The 18,875-nt window shown below is 52.0% G+C and overlaps 2 protein-coding genes across 2 annotated transcripts in view; both read right to left on the bottom strand.

Annotated features, from left to right (window-relative positions):
• The window catches only part of LOC120606458 (olfactory receptor 10T2-like), a 10,897-nt gene extending 7,116 nt beyond the window's left edge, over positions 1-3,781 (bottom strand). The window contains exon 1 of the mRNA XM_039867641.1: positions 3,638-3,781. Within this exon, the coding sequence (XP_039723575.1) occupies positions 3,638-3,781 (144 nt within the window). The remainder of the gene's footprint in view (positions 1-3,637) is intronic.
• Positions 3,172-18,875, bottom strand: part of NOTCH3 (notch receptor 3) — a 29,740-nt gene continuing 14,036 nt past the window's right edge. Inside the window, exons 19-33 of the mRNA XM_039867657.1 lie at positions 18,495-18,648; positions 17,884-18,068; positions 17,216-17,348; positions 16,873-17,130; positions 16,672-16,790; positions 15,820-16,385; positions 14,824-15,156; positions 12,751-12,905; positions 12,433-12,655; positions 11,395-11,479; positions 10,444-10,606; positions 9,059-9,363; positions 8,646-8,793; positions 6,005-6,102; positions 3,172-5,267 (exon numbers count right to left, since the gene is read on the bottom strand). Coding sequence (XP_039723591.1) covers positions 4,215-5,267; positions 6,005-6,102; positions 8,646-8,793; positions 9,059-9,363; positions 10,444-10,606; positions 11,395-11,479; positions 12,433-12,655; positions 12,751-12,905; positions 14,824-15,156; positions 15,820-16,385; positions 16,672-16,790; positions 16,873-17,130; positions 17,216-17,348; positions 17,884-18,068; positions 18,495-18,648 — 3,978 coding nt within the window. The 3' untranslated portion in view covers positions 3,172-4,214. The remainder of the gene's footprint in view (positions 5,268-6,004; positions 6,103-8,645; positions 8,794-9,058; positions 9,364-10,443; positions 10,607-11,394; positions 11,480-12,432; positions 12,656-12,750; positions 12,906-14,823; positions 15,157-15,819; positions 16,386-16,671; positions 16,791-16,872; positions 17,131-17,215; positions 17,349-17,883; positions 18,069-18,494; positions 18,649-18,875) is intronic.

An 18,875-nucleotide genomic window follows, 5' to 3' on the forward strand; every position in this document is an offset into this window, starting at 1 on the left:
TGCACCTGCTGCCAGAGCAGCTCTGGCTGCATCCCCTCTCTACTCAGGGACTTTCCATGGCTCCCATTGCCCTCAGAGCAAAGCTTAAAATTCCCCGTCTTCGTGTTCAAGCGCCTCGTGATCAGGCCTCTGCTACCGCTCTAGTTTCATTCATTCTCCATGCAAACTGACACATATCCATTTATTAAATTACCAGTAAGTAAGAAAGTGAGGTGTAGACCCGCCATTCCAAATCGCTGACCCTTCCTCTGAGATGTCCATGCTGTTTCACACCATTCTGCCCCTCCCCATGCTATTTTTTCCCCTCCTCTTAGCTTCCGGGCAAACTCCCACGCCTCCTGAAAGACACATCTCTAGTATTAAGACGATACACAGGAGAGAGAAGGAGGCATCTGAAAAAATACAAAGGAAAGGGCCTGCAGAAATGACCGGCTCAGCTGGCTAAAACTGCTCTCTCCTCCCATGCTGCCCTGTGCTCTTCAGCTAACATGTTTTCCCATAGCTCCCTCCCCCACCTCAAGGGCTCTCCAGCGCACAGCTGTTGATTCAGAGCTTGCTATCCAACTAATCTTCTTATCTCTGTAGCTGTGTAGGAATAACAAAACCGTGTAAAACTGCTTGTTTTGTTACAATTAGAGCTCAGCTTTTGGATAGGAATCCACTGAGCAGGTCCCGTCTCTCTGTTCAAGAATCCTATAATGTTGCCGATAACACCAAGGTCTCAGACTCTACCAAACAAACGACCCGTAAGACCCGTGGTCTGGAAACTGCCCCCACCCGAAGCTCCCCTTCCCCATCCTGAGTCATGAAGCACACATGAAACCTCAAAGGAATCCTGCACCCTTTGCATGGACACTGCTAGGGTATATAAGCTGTAAGAAATCTAACCAAGGGGAGATCGTGCTTTGGGTCTGTTGAAAGCCCCACGCTCTCTGCAGGCATTAAATTCTCCTTTCTCTAACAAAGTTGTCTGAGCATCCAATTTCCTCCATCAGGTGTCACTTCCTGCAACACACACACCTTGTTTATTCATTTACCCATTGACTGATGACAGGTCCTTTCCATACTTTGGCTAATGTGAGTAGCATTGCAGCAAACATGGGAGTCATAGCTGAGAAATTCAACCTCATGAGTTAAAATTCATAGCTGGACATTATGGAGAGCGGATTGTAAGCTGACAAGGTCCTTGCAATCTGCGAGGTCAACCAAGGGTTACCTCGGATTGTAAACTGACAACGTCCTTGCAATCTGCCAGGTCAACCAAGGGTTACCTCGCCTCTGCAAACTCCTGAGAACAAGATAGTACAAACGAAGCCACAGGCAGATAAATAAGCTAAAGGTCGTGAGAAAATGTGGCCTCGGAGAAGTAGAAGAAACAGTGTTGCTATGCTTTAGAGGAACCCCTTATGCCAGTAACGATTGTTTGTTCTTGTATAAAAGCAGCTTGCAAAAATAAAACTGCACCATTGCTCCACCATCAGTGGACAGTGGACCTCCTGATCCCAGCTTTCTGTCTTCTTTCTTTTCTCAATCTCCCACCGACCATTCCCACTCAGGTTTATTTTCCAGGGCCACGCTGGATGTGGCAGGATTTACCACTTGCTGGACATGGCAGGACATGAGTACAGTCTCAGGTATTTGCATACCCACTCTATATTGATAACCCCTGTCATAGCTTGGGTTCTCCTAGAAGCATCCCTGGGACAAGAGTTTGAATAGAAGTAAGTTTCTTTGGGAGGTGACCATAGAAAACACAGGCAGAGAAATGAGAAAATACAGAAAGAGAAGCTAATAGAGCACATGTTATCAGGTAACTGAGCCCCTGTGGCAGCTGGTGTTCATTCCTACTGGAAACCTCTGGGAAGCAGCATGGAACATTTATTAGTTGTTTCCACAGAATTTCTGCTCTGCAAATCTGATTGCCTCTCAGTTTACCCCATCCCCAGTTCCAGAGCACAGACTGATTGCTTTAAGAAATAAATACATCCTGTACCCCACGACCATAGTGATCGGTTAAAGCATCAGTGTTGAAAAGCAATTTTACCCCCAGGGTACAATTGGCAATGTCTGGAGACATTTTTGGTTGTGACAGTGGAGAAGAGACATCTAGTGGTTTAGGGCCAAGGCAGCTGTTAAACATCCTACAATGCACAGGAGAGTCTCCAGTAGCAAAGGACATCAATAGTGCCAATGTTGAGAAATCCTCGGTTAGAGGATGGACACGTGACACAATCAAAGTCAATACAAAATGAACCCCAAGACTAGAAGCTTCTCAATTTCCTGGGAAGGTCAATATTGTCTATGATGTTTGCACCTATTTTGCCGACACAGGGGGAGGGCTGGAGCTGTGCAGGTGGGAAGAGAAGATGGGTTGGGTACCACATAAAGCCTGAGGATGACACTGACACTCAGAGAAAAATCTGTAGAGGTGAAGAGAAATTCAGCCTTTGTAGACCTCATCTGAGCCACTAAATCAAATCTCCCCTGAAGCTGGTCTCTCTTAGTTATATGAGCTAATAATTTTTTGTTGTTAAGCCACCTGGGTAGATTTTTGTGTTGTATGCAAACGAGAGCACTCCAAGTGACAGAAGAATCAAAGAACATCATCCTATCCTCTTTTCCTGGAGGACCCCAGTGTGAACACAACCTTGTCTTGGAGCACAACTGATCACAAGACATAGAAACCCACCCACGCTGGTATATGTAAAGGAATATTTATTACATGACTGCAGCATTGTCTCCAGACCCCACAGAAGCATGAAATAGAAGTTTCCTGCAGAACCAGCATCGAGCACTTAGAAGGCAATTAATAAATACCTGTGAGGTCAATGGAATGATGCTCAATTAACTAAAACTGATACTTCGAGTACCCACCACCCAAAACTGTCCATCCATATTTCTTAATCTGTTAGTGGCCTTAAAAGCTCCAACTGACAGCTTTCTGAGCATCTCCATTAAACAATGTTCTTGAGCAAGAAAATCTGATTGGCTCGTCCTAAGTCAGGTGACCACTCCAGATTCAATCAGTAGTGTCATCTGCCAAAAGAATAAGAAGCATGAGTGGCCAGGCAAACCAAATGGATTTAACCCAAGAGGGGAGCTCATTAGCCTTGGAGAGACAGAAGCCCCACCACTACAACTCCCACCTTACCCAGACACAGACAAACGACACCAAGTGTTAACTACTCCTTTATTAGGTGGTGATGGAGTGGGGGCTGTACAATACAAGGCCTAGGAATTTAGCTACACAGGGATTGTGACCAGAAGCGATATTACAAAAATAGCCTAAAAATACTTCTATTCTGCCACAGGGCTAGGCCAGGGGAATACCAGGAGAATGGGTGCCATTCAGGCAGTTCCTTCTCATCCTGCAGTCCCATACGTACAGGGAGACAAAGTGAAATGCACATATCTCCCATGGTCCTCATGTTCCCGCCAGCCACCCCTCCCCCCACCCAGTTCCCAAAGAGAGGTGGCCCAAGCTCTAGGGTGGGGCGGGTCTGGGGCGGGCTCCCTGGGGCAAAGCCATACAACAAGTTTCATCTGGAATGCAGTGAAGTGAGGGAGGTGGGGTGGGGAGGAGGCTCCCATGTCTCGCCAACCCCTGGCCCCAGAGGGTGCGCCCAAGGGTGCCTACTTGGTACACACCAGGGTCATGTACTCGGTACACAGGATCCCGGTCATGCCTGTGTACTCGGTACACAGAATCCAGCTTGGCCGAATGGGCCCACAGACTCAGCCCCACGGGGGCACTGGGGAGTTTGCAGGGGGCAGGGAGCATCTCCATATATATATTTTGTAAAAAATAATAATAATAAGTTTGTTTAAATGAATTTGTTTCTATACAAAATGTAAAAAAAAATAATAATAATACACTCATGTTGGAGTGTGAGGAGTGAGAGAGGCCAGAGGAGGCAAGAAAGGAAGGAGGGAAGAGAAAACTGGGGAGCAGAAAGAGGGGAGGGCAGGAGGAGGTCCCTGACTCATCACAAGACCCAGGGAGTCGGGGTCAGCCCTCACCCCTTATAAATAAAGGAAGACTAAAGCCCTAGACTGGTGACCTATCTCAGTCACAATGCAAGGTGGGGACAATACAGAAGAGTTGGTAGAGAGAGAATTAAAAGGATTAAAGGAAAGAGGATGAAGAGAGAGAGTGTGTGTATAAGGATGGGTTATCTCTTCAGACCCCCCAAATCCAAGAACTTAGGAGCATCTCAGGCCAACACCTGCCTCTTGGGGGTGGCTTCAGGCTGGGGCCCCAGCTGGGTCTGGGCCTGAACCAAGGGGCCAGGGACAGACAGGGGGAGTGGCTGAGCAGGCAGTGTCCCAGTGGCTGTAGCTGTGGCCCCAGTGGCAGTGGCTGGGCTGGGTGTAGAGTCAGACCAGTCGGAGAGTGAGGGAGGTGAGGGGCTGGCCCAGTGCTCAGGGGACTCGGGGGATGGGGTCAGGTAGGGATGCTCGCTGGGGACCCGCAGGAAGCGGGCCTTAGGAGGGCTGCCGTGGGCCCCAGCTGCCGGGTACTCCTCGCCATGTCCTGGGACTGCCAGGTATGGAGGGGGCCGCTCCTGGGGGGACACAGGGGTCCCAGGGTTCAGGAGCTGGGGTCCTGGCGCCAGTGGCAGCAGGAATGAGGGGCCTGGCGGGGCAGGCGGGGGCAGCCGGGCCCAGTCAAGGGGAACGGCCACAGGGTTCAGCAAGCCCAGGCTGAGGACGCAGCCCCCGGTGGGCTGGCGCCCTAGACCTGCCCGGCCTGCACCACCAAGTTGTGCCAGGGACACAGCTGTGGTAGTGGCGCCCACATAGGGCCCTTCTAGGGAGAAGCCTCCAGGGGAGGCAGGGGGGCCACCAAAGGGCCTCGGGGAGTCCAGCGAGTCCACAGGTGACAGTGTGACCGAGCTTTCAGCCAGGGGGCCTGGGCAGGCCAGTGTCAGCTTCTTGCCCCGGCCCCGGGTGCCCTGCGGCCCCAGCCCGGCCTTCCCTGGTAGCCTCCGGCTCTTCTTGCCCCCTGACTGTGCCGCCTTGAGGCCCGGGAGAAAGGCCCCAGGTGGGCAGAGCAGGGGCCCCAGACCGTGGGGTCCAGGGGGGCTGCGGGGCCCACTGGGCTGGTCCAGCAGGCCCACAATGTCCTGGTGCAGCCTCTCCTGAGCCACATCGCGTGGCAGCCTGTCCAGGTGGTCGGTGATCTCACGGTTAGCAAAATGGTCCAGCAGCAGCTTGGCAGCCTCGTAGCTGCCCTCCCGGGCAGCCAGGAACAAGGGAGTCTCCTCCTGGGGGGGATCCAGAACCCACAAGATGTCAGGGTCACGAAGGTCAAAATGGACTCTCAGTCAGGAATAAGGGAGCCTCCAGCCTCTGGTGAAACCTGAGAGCTAATGTGCATACTCTCCAGCCCAAAAGACCTGGGTTAGAATCCCAGGTCTGACTGGGCCACCTGGGCAAATTCTTTCCTTTAAGCCACATTCAATTGCACCTATTGAGCTCCAAGCCCCAGAGTCAGGACTAGGGTGAAGAGAGTGAGGCACTCACCTTAAGCACAAAATTCATAAACCTCAATCATAAATAAATATTTTAATGCAATGCTTTTTCATGTAAATTATACCCAAAAGCTCATAACAAATACAATATGGAAATTTCATGTAAAGACTGAATTCGCCCCTGAACCCCTCTGAGCCTCATTCTTCTCATCTGTGAAATGAGGAGAGTAATACCACATTGCAAGGCTTTCTAAACAACAATCATAACAGTAACCTTTTATTGAGGATCTGCTAAGCACATAACTTCACTGAATCCTCAGAAGAGGCAATGAGATGGGTACTATTGCTTCCTCACTTCACAGATGAGAACACTGATCTTCTGTTGGAGCCTCTTGGGCCCAAATTCCACCCCTGAAAGCTGGCTGCAGGCAGAGTAAATATGCCCCCTCGCCTACCTCACCCTGCTCTCTGCTACTTGTGGAGGGCTATGCCAGGGCTGACCCCCAGGTGTGTCAAGGGCTAGGGCTCACCTTGCTATCCTGCATGTCTTTGTTGGCTCCGTTTTTGAGCAGGGCCAAGGTAGCTTCCACATTGTTGACAGCTGCAGCCCAGTGTAAGGCTGATTTCCCTGGGGGAGAGGAGAGATGTCAGGGTCAGAACCAGGCTCACGTCCTGGCCCCCCAAGGCAAGGAAGCAGGAAGTGCCCAGAATATGGCCTGGGGGGAAAAGCAGACGTGCCATGAATATTTGAGTGCCTGTGTTTGCATCTGTGTGTGTGTGTGTGTGTGTGTGTGTGTGCGCGTGCGCGTGCATGCACAGTCCTGTGGAATGACTCTGTCCAGGGAAGACATTATGCAGGTGTGTGCCCATCTGCACATGAGACTCTCCATACACAGAGGAAACTGTGAAGCCCTCAGTTGCTAGTACTCATAGATGTGCTGTCCAGTACAGTAGCTACCAGTATCATGTGCCTCTTTAGATTTAAATTAATTAAAATTCAATAAAATAGGTGCCAAAACCATTCAATGGGGAAAGGATAGCTTTCTCAACAAGCGGTGCTTGGACAACTGGTCTCCACATACAAAAGAATGAAGTTGGACCCCAACCTCACACCATGTACAAAAAATAATTCAAAATGAATCAAAGACCTAAATATAAGAGCTAAAACATTTAAAAGAAAACACAAGAGTAAATCTTCATGACCCTGAATTAGGCAAAGGATTCTTAGATATGACACCAAAAACAAGCAACAATAACAACAACAAAAATCAATAAATTGGACACCATCAAAATTTAAACTTTTGTGCTTCTAAGGACAACATTAAAAAAGTGAAAAGAAAACCTACTAATTGGGAGGAATATTTATAAACCATATATCTAATAAGAGACATACCTCTAATATATAAAGAACTCTTTTAACTCAATAATAAAAAAGACAAATAACCCAATTAAAAATGGGCAAAGAATCTGAATAGACATTTCTCCAAAGAAGATGTACAAATGGCTAAAAAGGGCATGAAAAGATGCTCAACATCATTAGCCATCAGGGAAACAAAAATCAAAATCACAATGAGATACCACTTCACTTCCGCTAGGAACAGCTATAAACAAAAAGACAGATAATAAAAAGTGTTGACAACAATGTGGAGATACTGGAACGCTCATACGCTACTGGCAGAAATGAAAAATGGGGCAGCCACTGTGGAAAACAGTCTGGCAGATCCTCAAAAGGTTAAACATAGTCACCTTGTGACCCAGCAATTCCACTCCTAGGTATCTACCCAAGAAAAATGAGAAGATATGTCTACACAAAAACTTGTACATGAATGTTCAGAGCAGCATTATTTATAAAAAGTAGAAACCACCCCAAAATTAGAAAGAACCCAAATGTCCATCAATGGATGAATAGACAAACAAAATGTGGTGTGTTCATACAATAAAATGTTATTCAGTCATTGAAAAAAAGAAGTAATACTGATACATGCTATACCCTTCATGAACCTTGAAAACGTTATGCAAATTGAAAGAAGTCAGTCAAAAAAGACTACATATTGTACGATTCCTTTGATATGAAATAGAGGCAAAAAGTATACTAGTGGTTGCCTCGGGCAGGGAAGATGAGGGGATTGGAGGGCGAGGGGGTGATGGCTAAGAGGCGAGGGCTTCTTTTTCAAGTGATGGAAATCTCAAATTTATTGTGATGATATTTGCACAACTATGTGATTATACTAAAAGCCATTGGATTTTATACTTTAAATGGGTAAACTGTATGGTATATGGATTATATCTCAATAAAGTTTTTTTTAATAGGTGAAACAAAGACTAAAACATTAAATAAATTTAAAAAAAAAACATTAAACGAAATAAAACATTTAGTTCTTCATTCGCCCCAGCCACATTACAAGTACTTAATAGTTACCACATGTTGTTAGTGACTACCATACCAGACAGCAAAGACAGACTATTTCATCATCACAGAAAGTTCTGTTGGCTAGTGCTCCTTTAGAGCCATATTTCTCAGCCAAGGTGATTTACTCCCCCAGGGGCATTTGGCAATGTCAGAAGACATTTCTGGTTGTCACAACTGGGAGGTAGGGTGCTACTGGCATCTACTGGTTCAAGACCAGAGGTGCTGCTTAACATTCCACATTGTACAGGGTGGTCCCCACCACCAAAAATGACCTGAACCCAAAAGTCAATGGTACCGAGGTTGAGAACACCTGTTCCAAAGGAGGTTTGTGAGCATCTGAGTGTATCTACAGTAGTGTGAGGTCCTCTGGACATGAGGACAGGTTGTGAATCCGCACAACTCTGTGCAAGCAAGCCACCTGCAGGGAGGGAGTGGCCACCACGTACAGATTTGGGCGATTTACAAATTTATTACACTAACTTCCCAACAGATGGCAGCAGAGTAAGTTCTTCTAACAAAGTAGTTGGAAATGAAGTGTCTTAGGGAAGGATACCCTTTTCTAAATCACTGATGCACCCTATGAGCTAGTGGATACCATTAAAAAAATGCATGAAAGTGTAAGTCCATGTTCAAGCCCATTATGTGTACATGAGCTTCAGTGATTGAGTCAAAATGTGGCTGCGAGTTCACACCAACAAGACGGTCAGGGTCCATGAGACATTCTCTCAGCCCCCACCCACCACTAGTTCCCACCAGCCTACCGAGCTCGTCCACAGCATTCACATCGGCGTGGCTGGCGATGAGCTCTTCCACCATGCCCTCCACAGCCAGGCGGGCCGCCAGGATCAATGCTGTTGAGCCATCTGCCATGCGGGCATCCAGGTCTGTGGAGCGGTTCCGGATGAGAATCTAGGGGAGCGAGGTATAACAGGGGAAGTCATGGCAGGAGCCAGAGGACCAGGAGCCCCTCCAAACCCTATAAGGTCCCCAACCCGCATGTCCCCTGAAATCAATAAGGTTCAGGGAGCAGCTACTTGCTAGAAACTGCACTCCCATATATACCCCATTTTATAAATGAAAAAAATGAACTCTGAAAGGCAGAGCAAGAGCATGAACCCAGATCTGCCTGATGCTTATCCCAGCTCTGAAGCCCAAAGGGGCAGGCTCATCTCACCTGGAAGACGCCCTGGGCATCAGCAGTGACAGCTGTGTGCAGAGGGGTTCGGCCCGAGTGGTCCTGGGCATTGGTGTCTGCCCCAGCATCCAGCAGCCTCTTGGCAGCGTCAGCCCGGGCATAACGGGCAGCCAGGTGCAGGGCCGTCTCGCCTGTGCGGTCAGTCCGCGCTCCGAGCTGGGCCCCCTGGCAGATCAGGTCTGAGATGATGCTGGCTGACGTGTCTTCTGCCTCATCCTCCTCAGTCGGCATCGGCTCCAGGGTCCCCCCACAGAAGGAGGCCAGCATCAGCGGGGTGAAGCCATCTACAGGGGACAGGAGCATGTCACAAGGGAGGTGGACACAGGCCCTTCCAGGGAATCCTGCTGAGGACACTGTATTAGGAGAAATGGAACACATGGAAACACATCTGCATACACAAATGCATGTCTGTGTTGGTACCCCAGAAGCCAAGCCAGGATGAGGATTCATGGGCATGTGGTTTGTCACAGAGGGGCTTCTAGGCAGACGAGGATAAAGGACAAGGGAGGGAGAAAGTCAAAGAAGCATGCACCTGAGACAAATTCCCAGCGGGTTATTTCAGCCTGATCCCAAAGGGGCAGTCCGGAGGCTATTGTACCTGGAGTTATTATCCAGCTCGAGGCAAAGGAGTTGTGGCTTTCAGATGCCCGCACCCACTGGTTAAGAGCATCCCCAGGGACATAAAATCCCTGAGGAACTTCGAAAGAGAGCCACACATGCAGGCCATTGGAACAAAAGCAGAATGGAGCTAGGGGTAGAATACTCTGAAGTATGACAAAGATGAATCCAACAGGATCCAGATAACAGTTTGCTGCACTCTGCATGAGCGTTTGCCCTGGTGCTCTCAGGCAGACACTTGCACCTCATTCTTCATCCTCAAGCTCTGGATAGAGCCGAACCCTCTCCCTCGAGGACAGTCATATGGCTCAGGCCTGGTCGGTCTGCATACTCCAGCCCTCAGCCCACACTGATTGGTTCAGGGATGGGCACATGACCCGAATCAGAACTCATCCTGGGACATTTGCTTGTGCAGATAGGAAAAGACTTTTGTAAGGCTGGTCCCTCTTGTGGCATGGTGTCCCCCCAAGGAGAAAGTCTGCCTGGGCTGGAGCCAAGAGGTGGTGAGTCCTGGATCCAAATGTACCTGATGCTTCCAGTTACAAGAGCCAGTAAATCCCTCGTTTTACTTAAGCTAGTTTGAGTTAGGCTATTATCACTTACAACCACGAGTCCCGATTAACATGCAGCCCCACAAACACCCAGACGTACCTAGCTCTCCCCAGAACACAGACTCAGATGCAAATTCTCATAAGCAGGACAGGTAAGGGGCATCCTGGGCCAGGAGACAGGGTGCCATCACTGACCTGGGCCACGCACATTGACATCCATGCCATCAGCATCTGCATCACCCTGTGGTGGTGTCAATGCCATGGCTGGTGCCACACGGATATCAGCAGCAACCAGATGGTGTTGAGTCCACTGACGGCAATCCACAGCATCCTCGGCCCCCGCGCTGGGCTCCTCTACCTGGAGGCACAAGGACCCAAGTTCTCACAAGAAGTTAGGAGAGAGAAAGAGGGGCAGTCTGGGCACCCCCACAGGTTTCTCTCATGAACATGTACACACAGCCCCCAAAACCTGATTATTTTCTAGGTGAGGAAACAGGAAATTGACACACTGGAACTCAGAGAACTCATCAGAGGAAAAACTGGATTTTAATCCAAATCGGAAGCGTGGAAGGGCCGGGAGCCCAAGGTGGGTGATCAAAGAAAAGACAGAATGCAGCACCTATCGACTCGAACCCGTCTATACACTAGACATGAATGCTCCAAAAACAAGATTAAGGGATTAATTCTACTGACAATAGCATTAAGAAGAGTAAAATAAATTAACATAAAAAATGCAAAACTTGTGTTCTGGAAACTACAAATCACTGGTGGAAGAAATGTGGGGGCAGGGGGTCCTTCAAGGATCAGTACTAATCGGAACATGAACATGATCATGAGGTATCAGGACCAAATAGTCACACACAAAGGTATCAATTTAACTTCACAAACATAGCATCTGGGCTGCTAGCAGGAGCTTGATAAATTTCAGACTCATGGTCCAAAAGACATGAGTAATATATGGAAACAGGACAGAATATTCTTAGCCAGCCTGCCAAGGCATTTAGTAGCCTCTTGGCACCCAACACAGAGCCTAATCAAGCCAGACATGAGCTTAAGGATCCAGGTGACTTCCTTTGGGCTCTCCTATTGACCCTCAGGGCCCCACCCAGGACCCTAAAGGCAGGGAGTCAGAGGAGGGGGCACAACCTTTAGTCGCTTGGCCTCCGGGCACTCCGTGTCCATCCAGTCTGTGGCCACCTCCCCCAACAGACTCTCACCCTTGGCCATGTTCCTGTGAGGACAGTGGGAAAAGGGAAGAGGGAACAATGGAGACATGTGACAGGGAGGAAGATTTGGAGTAGGGTCAGAGCAGAGGTTCCAGAGGTGAGGTCGGGGTCCGGAGTTGGGATCGGTCAACAGGTGCAGGCGGCACGATCGAGATGTAGGGCCTAATGAAGGGGTACAGGATGGGGTCAAGGTTGCAAGGGGATACAGTCAGGGGTTATGATGAGCGATGGCCAGGGTCTTAAGGTAGAACTGTGGAAGGGACAGGAGTGGGGTTAGGGGTTAGAGCAGTGAGCTATGGGATAGGTGAGGGTCATAGGCATACGTCAGGGGTTACAGAGGATGACATCAGGGATCATGGAGGATGGAGTTAGCCTCTTAACAGGTAAGAGATGTAGCTAAGATGAAGAGCGGTCGGTGGGTCATGGGGTCATAGGAGAGGGGTAAATTCAGGGGTTAGGTTAGGATGAGGTTGAGGGTCTTGACAGACAGGCCAGAGAGTTGGAGGTGATGCCCAGGGTCAAGGCCAGGACTGAGGATCATGGGGAATGGACACTGAATTGGGATGAAAAGAGAGTCAGAGGGGAGGTCAAAGGTCAGGGGAGTTAGAGCTAGAGGAGAGGGTCAGGGATGGGTTGGGGTATAGACAGAGGTCATGGGATCAGCAATCAAGTAGGAATGAATGCGAGTATCAGGGTAAAGTCTGAGAGACCAGGGTCAGGGTGGGGTCAGGATAGAAGTTGAACCAGGAAACGGGGACACAGGAAATGGAGTCAAAGGTCACAAATCAGGGTGATCCCAGGGGATAATGGAGTCAGTGGTCAAGGGGATGGTCAGGGATCCAGGCTGAAGTCTGAAGTTAGAACCCAGTTGGGGTCAGAGGTCAGAGTCAGGTCAAGGTGAACTCAAGGGCTCACAAGGCCCCTGAAGACAGGGACCGGGAGCGAGCAGGGTTCTCACTTCATGCCCAGCGCATCTTGGCCCACAGGCTCCCGCCGGCCCTTGTGTCCAGTAGCCATGTCCTTGTGCAGAGCAAAGCCCTCAGGGAACCAGAGGGTGCTGTGCTCACGCTTGCGCCGGGCCACCATGACACCCAGGACAAGGATGACCAGCAGGAAGACGGCGCTGGCAGCCAGCAGTGGCAGCAGTGGCACGCTTGGCTCTGGCAGCTCCAGCGGCTCCCCTGCAGGCAGGAAATGGGGGACTTCAACCACGGCCCGGGGCCACCCCACCAAGGGAGCACCACTTCTACCCAGGTTTCCCGCCAGCCGGGCTCACCCCGTGCGGCCCGCAGAGGGTACGGGAAGTCCAAGCGCTCCACTGCCGACAGTGCTCCTAGGTAGTCGGCCGCGCTCTGGGCATCAGGGAAGCAGTGGTTGTTCTCTGGTGACTGTAGGCACAGCCGGTTGTCAATCTCCAGCATCACCACTGAGCTGCAGGGACATAGGGGAGGGATAGGCTGGTCCACGGGGTATCTGTACCAGCCTGACACCAAGTCCCATCCCCTTCCCCAGTACCAAGCTCCAAAAGAGCTATGTCCATTCACTATGTCACCCTGGCCCGCCTGCCCCCATGTGGCATCCAAACCCACGGTACCCCCAAAACCAGTCTTGCTATGGCTACCAGTGTCCCCTAAGCCATGACTTCAATGGGCAGTGCTTTCATGTCAACATCTCTCATGGATGCTGTTGGCACATGCCCAGATTTCCCTTATCAGGCTGGTGTATCCATCGCCCGAATGCTATGAGCATTGGCTTTCAAGAGCTGACAACTGCCTCTTCTCCAGAGAACTGGCCTCAGCTAAGTGGGAAAAACCTTCTCCCTTGGAAGATGACACCCCTGAGGGCAGCCCTCATCCAGGGACTGGCTGATGCAGGTGTACAAAAGCTGGCCCTCCTGTCTCAAGGTGGGACCAACCCTGATGTGCTATTCACGCTCCAGAGCTCTCTGAGGAATCAGGCTGAGACTAGATCCCAGCGGAGGCTCCCTCCTGCCTCAGTTTTTCCCCTGCCCCATCCTGCATCCCTCATCCTTTCCTCCTGAGACCACAACTTCCATAGGACACATATATCTGAATCCCCAGCCCAGGTTCTGCTTCCAGGAACCCAACTCTCCAATTCTCTTTCCTTGGAATCCCCAATACCCCATACCCCAATCTCTTCTTATTTCTCTGGCTGCCCCTTTTCATAATCACAAAACCAACTCAAACTGGTCCTATCCTGTTTCTAACAAGACCTGGAACCAAAGTTTACCCCACTTACAAGTAACACTGGTGAACCCTTAACTGCTCCCCCTACGGAACCAAAAGGACCGGGACATGACCGGAACCTGAGCGCCGGAACCCTTTCAGAAGCAAAGGGTCCATTATCTAGGAAGATCCAGTGCTGAAACCCCTTAAATCTTGACCTGAACCCTGAATCAGGAAGACAGATTTGAGCTTTGCTTCCTGTCTCCTTGCCAGCCAAACTCTCAAATAAAAGCTTTCTTTTCTCAAAAGCTGGTGCCATCCATTGGCTTCTATACACGTCGGGCAGTGAGCCCTTGCTCAGTAACACTTTTCTGAGCTAATTTCCCTCAACTAATCCTTAGGTCTCAGTGTCCCCAGATCATTCTGTCCCTCCTCTCTCCCCACTTCTTTCAGTCCTCCCATGGCTTCAAGGATTGTCAACATCCTTTTGTCTTTCTTGTCTCTGTGTTCAGCCTCTGTCTTTAGCACCTTCAACACCCCCTAGACTTCTCAGATTCTGCGAGCCCCAAAGCGACCCCTCATTTTCACCCAGTGTCCTCACTTTGATGAGATGCCCTCCAGCCAGTCACCCCAGCCAGGGACTGGCACATCTGCCACCCTCTTCTATCTCTCCGAGTCCACCCATACCCAGCCAGAGCCCAAGCCCTCCATCTCTAAAATCCGCCCTGCTCAGAGGCTGTACTTCCCCCTCTGGCTCCTCTACCAGGCCACCAGCAGGAGAATTCTACATTTTCCATTTCTAAACAAGCAAAAAACTACACATGCTCTTAACTACTCTGCTACACCTCTGCCTCTCCAGGAGGAAGTAGCTCTACATCGAGGGGCAATTCTGCTCCCCTTGTTCAAGTCTGTCACCTCTTGGGAGTGGAGTACTACTTATATCGAGTGGATGGGGACCAGCGATGCTGCTCAACATCCTATAGTGCACAGGATGGCTCCCACAGCAACGAATGATTTGGCCCCAAAAGGTTGACACTGTTGGACTTATTGCCAAGAAAACTCTCCAAAATGTTAAGTGAAACACACCAGACCTGATACATGAGGCTCCCCTCCTGCTCAGCGCCTGAGCAGTCCCCACGGCTCCCCAGGGTGGAGCTACTCACCCGATCACCTCTGGGGCCAGCTCCCTCCGGTTCCGGGCTTCAGAGCCAGGGCCTGGCCGGTGGTAAGGAAAGACCATGGCCTGGCCATGCTCGTCCAGGCGGAAGCGCAGCGAAGTTCGTAGGATGCCGCTGAGCCGCTGCAAGAAGTCGGCGCTGGAGCGCAGCAGCTCCTCGGGCGGCAGCAGCACGGTGAGCACCAGCACGCCGCGGGCTAGCAGGGCCGGCACCTCGCCGGCACAGTCCAGCCCGTCCCAGCCGCACTCCTCTGTGTTACAGCCCTGGTCACAGCGGCCATCCGCAAAGTGGTCCGCGCAGTACTTCTCGTATACCGGGCTGGGGGCGAAGAGGGGGCGCGGTCAGGGGGCCTCCACGTCGCTGCACACACAGTACAGAGTGACTCCGGAGACAAAGGGGGGACAGACAGCGAGCAGAGGACTAGAATGTATCTGCATGTATCAGGCTTTCTGCAAATCCATCCATTCGCTCAGTAACTATTAATAAGTCACTACTGCTAGAGCCTGCTAGGTTCTGGGAGCTGCTGTAGGCACCCAGGATATGCCCAGGCACAAATCCTTGAACACGTGGAGCTGGCATTCCAGTGGGCGGGGTCAGCTGTTAAAGGAGGCGAATGAGCAGAATCTACAGCATTTCAATTACACGTCAGTAAAAGCTAAATGTAAATACACACACATACACTCACACATAGAGTGCTATGTGGAATTAAAATGCTAAGGAGAAAAATAAAAGCAGGGGAAGTGCTGGAGTTGGCCAAGGAGATCACTGAGAAGGTACCACTCCTGGAGCAAAGACTTGAAGGAGATGAGGAGGAGCCATGTGGCTTCCTGAGGGAAGAGTATTCCAGGCAGAGGGAACAGACAGTGCAAAGGACGGTCAGAGATGGCGCGTAGACAAACAAGACACAGACTAAGATGAATGGATGGACAGACGGAAAGAGAGAAGTGGCCCAAGCACAGATGGACAGACAGAGGGGCTCACTTGCAAGCACGCTCGCGGCCGCCAGCCCGACAGTCGAAGTTGTCGTAGAGGCAGGCGGGAGAGCTACAGGCGGGGTCACAGCGGCTGTTGTTGAAGAGGCGCCAGCACTGCAGCGCCGAGCACTGCCGCCAGGGGTCGCCCACGCTCAGCGAGCAGTCACCGCCATCCCAGCCGCAACCCGGGCTGTTGCACTCGCGGTCGCAGCGCTTGTCCCCACTCTTGGCCTCGCAGGCGGCGCTCGGGCACAGAGGCTCTTCGGGGGCCTCGGGAGCCGCGGCCGGCACCTCGCAGCGCGGTCCAGCCCAGCCCGGCACGCACGCGCAGCGGAAGAAGGGCGCCAACGGTTCGGGGCGGCAAGAGCCCCCATGGAGGCAGGGGGAGGCCACGCAGCTGGCGTTGGTGACCCCCGGCGGCGACTCCCGGGAGCCTCTGCAGGCAGGCCCCGACAGCCCCGGAGGGCAGGCACAGCGTGGCCCACGGACCGTCTGCTGGCACGGGACACCAACCGGGCACTGCAGCTCCCGGCAGGAGCGCGCCACCCGCTCGCAACGCGGACCCGAGAATGGCTGGGGGTGGATTGGGGGGCGAGAAAAGAAAGGGAAAAAAAATAGCATGGGGCCAGAGAAGGAAAAGGGAGAAGGGAGAGATAGGGGGAATGGGGGTCAAGACTTGGGAACGCTTGAGCCTCCAATCCCCCCAGGTCCTACCAAACCTCTTCCCCTCCAGGTAATATCGAGATTTCTCAGAAACTCCCTTCTCTTCTACCTCTTCTCCCCTAAAGCCACGCCCTCCCGCCAGGCCATGCTCCCACTCCTCTCCCAGAGACCGATGTGACCAGGCACCCCCACTTACCGGGATGCAATGGCAAGCAAAGGTCAGAGCACCCCCAGGGCCTTGACTGGGAAGACACTGGCCTCCATGCTGGCATGGCTGGGACTCGCAGGGAGACAGCGCAGTCTGACAGCGAGCACCTGGGCAAGCAGGAGCGGCTGGGTCAGCCACAGTAGGAGAACACAGGCAGGATCCCAGGCCAGCCCCACTGCCCACGCTTACCTGTGAAGCCAGCTTGACAAAGGCAGCGGAAGCCCCCACCTGGCTCCTGCAGGCAGTCTCGGGTGTGTGCTGCATGGCAGGCACCCGGGTGACACTCATTGATGTCTGCCTCACAGCGCAGGCCAGTGTATCCTGGGGGGCAGGTACAGCGGAAGCCACCCACCAGGTCTACGCAGGTACCATTGTGCAGGCACTGGGGTTGTAGGTCCAGGGGTAGGCCTGGGCCACAGTCATCCTCATTAATCTCACAGAGCACACCTGGGAAAGGGAAGATGGGGAAGCAGTCAGGAGCAGACAGAGACCCAGCCTCCCAGCCTGTCCCCCAACCCTGGCCCTGGCATACCCAGCGTCCCAGGGGGACAGGAGCAGAGATATCGGGCCACAAGGTCAATGCAGAAGCCCCCATGTTGGCAGGGCTGGGAGGCACACTCATCCACGTCATCCTCACAGTTGTCACCAGCATAGCCAGCCAGACACTGTGGTGGGGACAAGACAGGGATACGCTCAGCCCCAAGGGACACAGACACTCCATATGAAGACATAGAGAATCCTATCACAAAAGGACACACAACAGTCGTCCAACACACAGAGACACGCCCAGTGTGCAGAAAACACACCCAAACACAGAAGGACACCCAGACACGGAGGGCCACAGACACACGAAGTGCAGATGGACACACACACACAAAGGACAGACACACAGGAGAAACACCTAGATACCCAGATACACCCAAGACACACACAACCAGAGACACATACTTAGACACCAGCACATGCATTCATGCCCAGAGACACCATGCACAGAGAGACGCAAAGATATGTCCAGGAACCAACTAAAGAGAGACAAAAATACCCCCGGATCTACCCAAAGTGACATCCACAAAAATATCCTCAGTCACAAAAGCAAAACCCAAGCAGGCCTAGAGAGACACACTGACAGCAGGCTACAGACACACAGACATATGTGGCCAGACACACCCAGATGTGTCTCCTCCCCTGAGCACTTCTTACCTCACACACATAACCTCCCATGTAGCCTCGGCAGGTGCCCCCATGCTGGCAGGGCTGGGCCAAGCAGGGGTCCATCTCCTGCTCACAGTGGCTGCCTGTGCGGCCCTCTGGGCACACGCAATAGTGGGAGCTGTCCTTGTCCACACAGTGCCCACCAGCCTGACACAGCTGCTCCATCCGCACCCCTGCCCAGAGAGTAGTATCAGGCACACACTCCCACCTCCCTGCCCGCATCACACAAAGCACCATCCGATGTCCTTGCTGCCACCAGTCACCAGAGTCCTACCACATTCCATCAGGTTGTAGTGTGTCACACATCCCCCCAAACTGCATAGTCCCAGTCACTGACACACTCACCCACACACCTTCACGATTCACACCAGCTCAGTCGCACACAGCATTGCAAACGTCATCCCAGTTGTCTTATGGTGACACACGCACCATCCTGGCTGACTGTCACATACACAGTCACAAATCCACACACACCCAGCCACACACCCCATCACTCCTATATGCTCTGTCCCACCCTCAACGGGCTCCACTGGCAAGAAGTATGTGCACATGTGCCCTCCTGAGCTACACACACCAGCCACGCACGCGCTCCCTCTCACCCATCTGGGCTGCGGCCTCTCTGCAGGGCAGGCTCTGGATGTCACAGAGGCTGCCACTCCACCCCGGAGGACAAAGGCAGTAGAAAGAGGTTCCTGTCCGGGCACAGCGACCTCCGTTCTGACAGGGCGCACGGCTGCACCAGTCTACCAGCGTCTGCAGGGGAAGCCCACAGCATCAGCACTCAGGGACCTCCAGAAATCACACTCTAGATTTTCCCCCAGGGTCCCGGCCAGGCCCCTCACCACAACTCCAGTGCAAATCTCTCCCCAGGACCCAGGCAGGCTTCTCCCTCAGGATACCCAGCATGCCCCACCCACAAAACACCCCCTCTAGACTCCTCCTACCACCACCATCACCACCACCTGCCCCCAGTAACCCCG

The sequence above is a fragment of the Pteropus medius genome, unplaced genomic scaffold, assembly GCF_902729225.1.
Source record: "Pteropus medius unplaced genomic scaffold, Ma_sr-lr_union100, whole genome shotgun sequence".
In the NCBI taxonomy this organism is placed as follows: Eukaryota; Metazoa; Chordata; class Mammalia; order Chiroptera; family Pteropodidae; genus Pteropus; species Pteropus medius.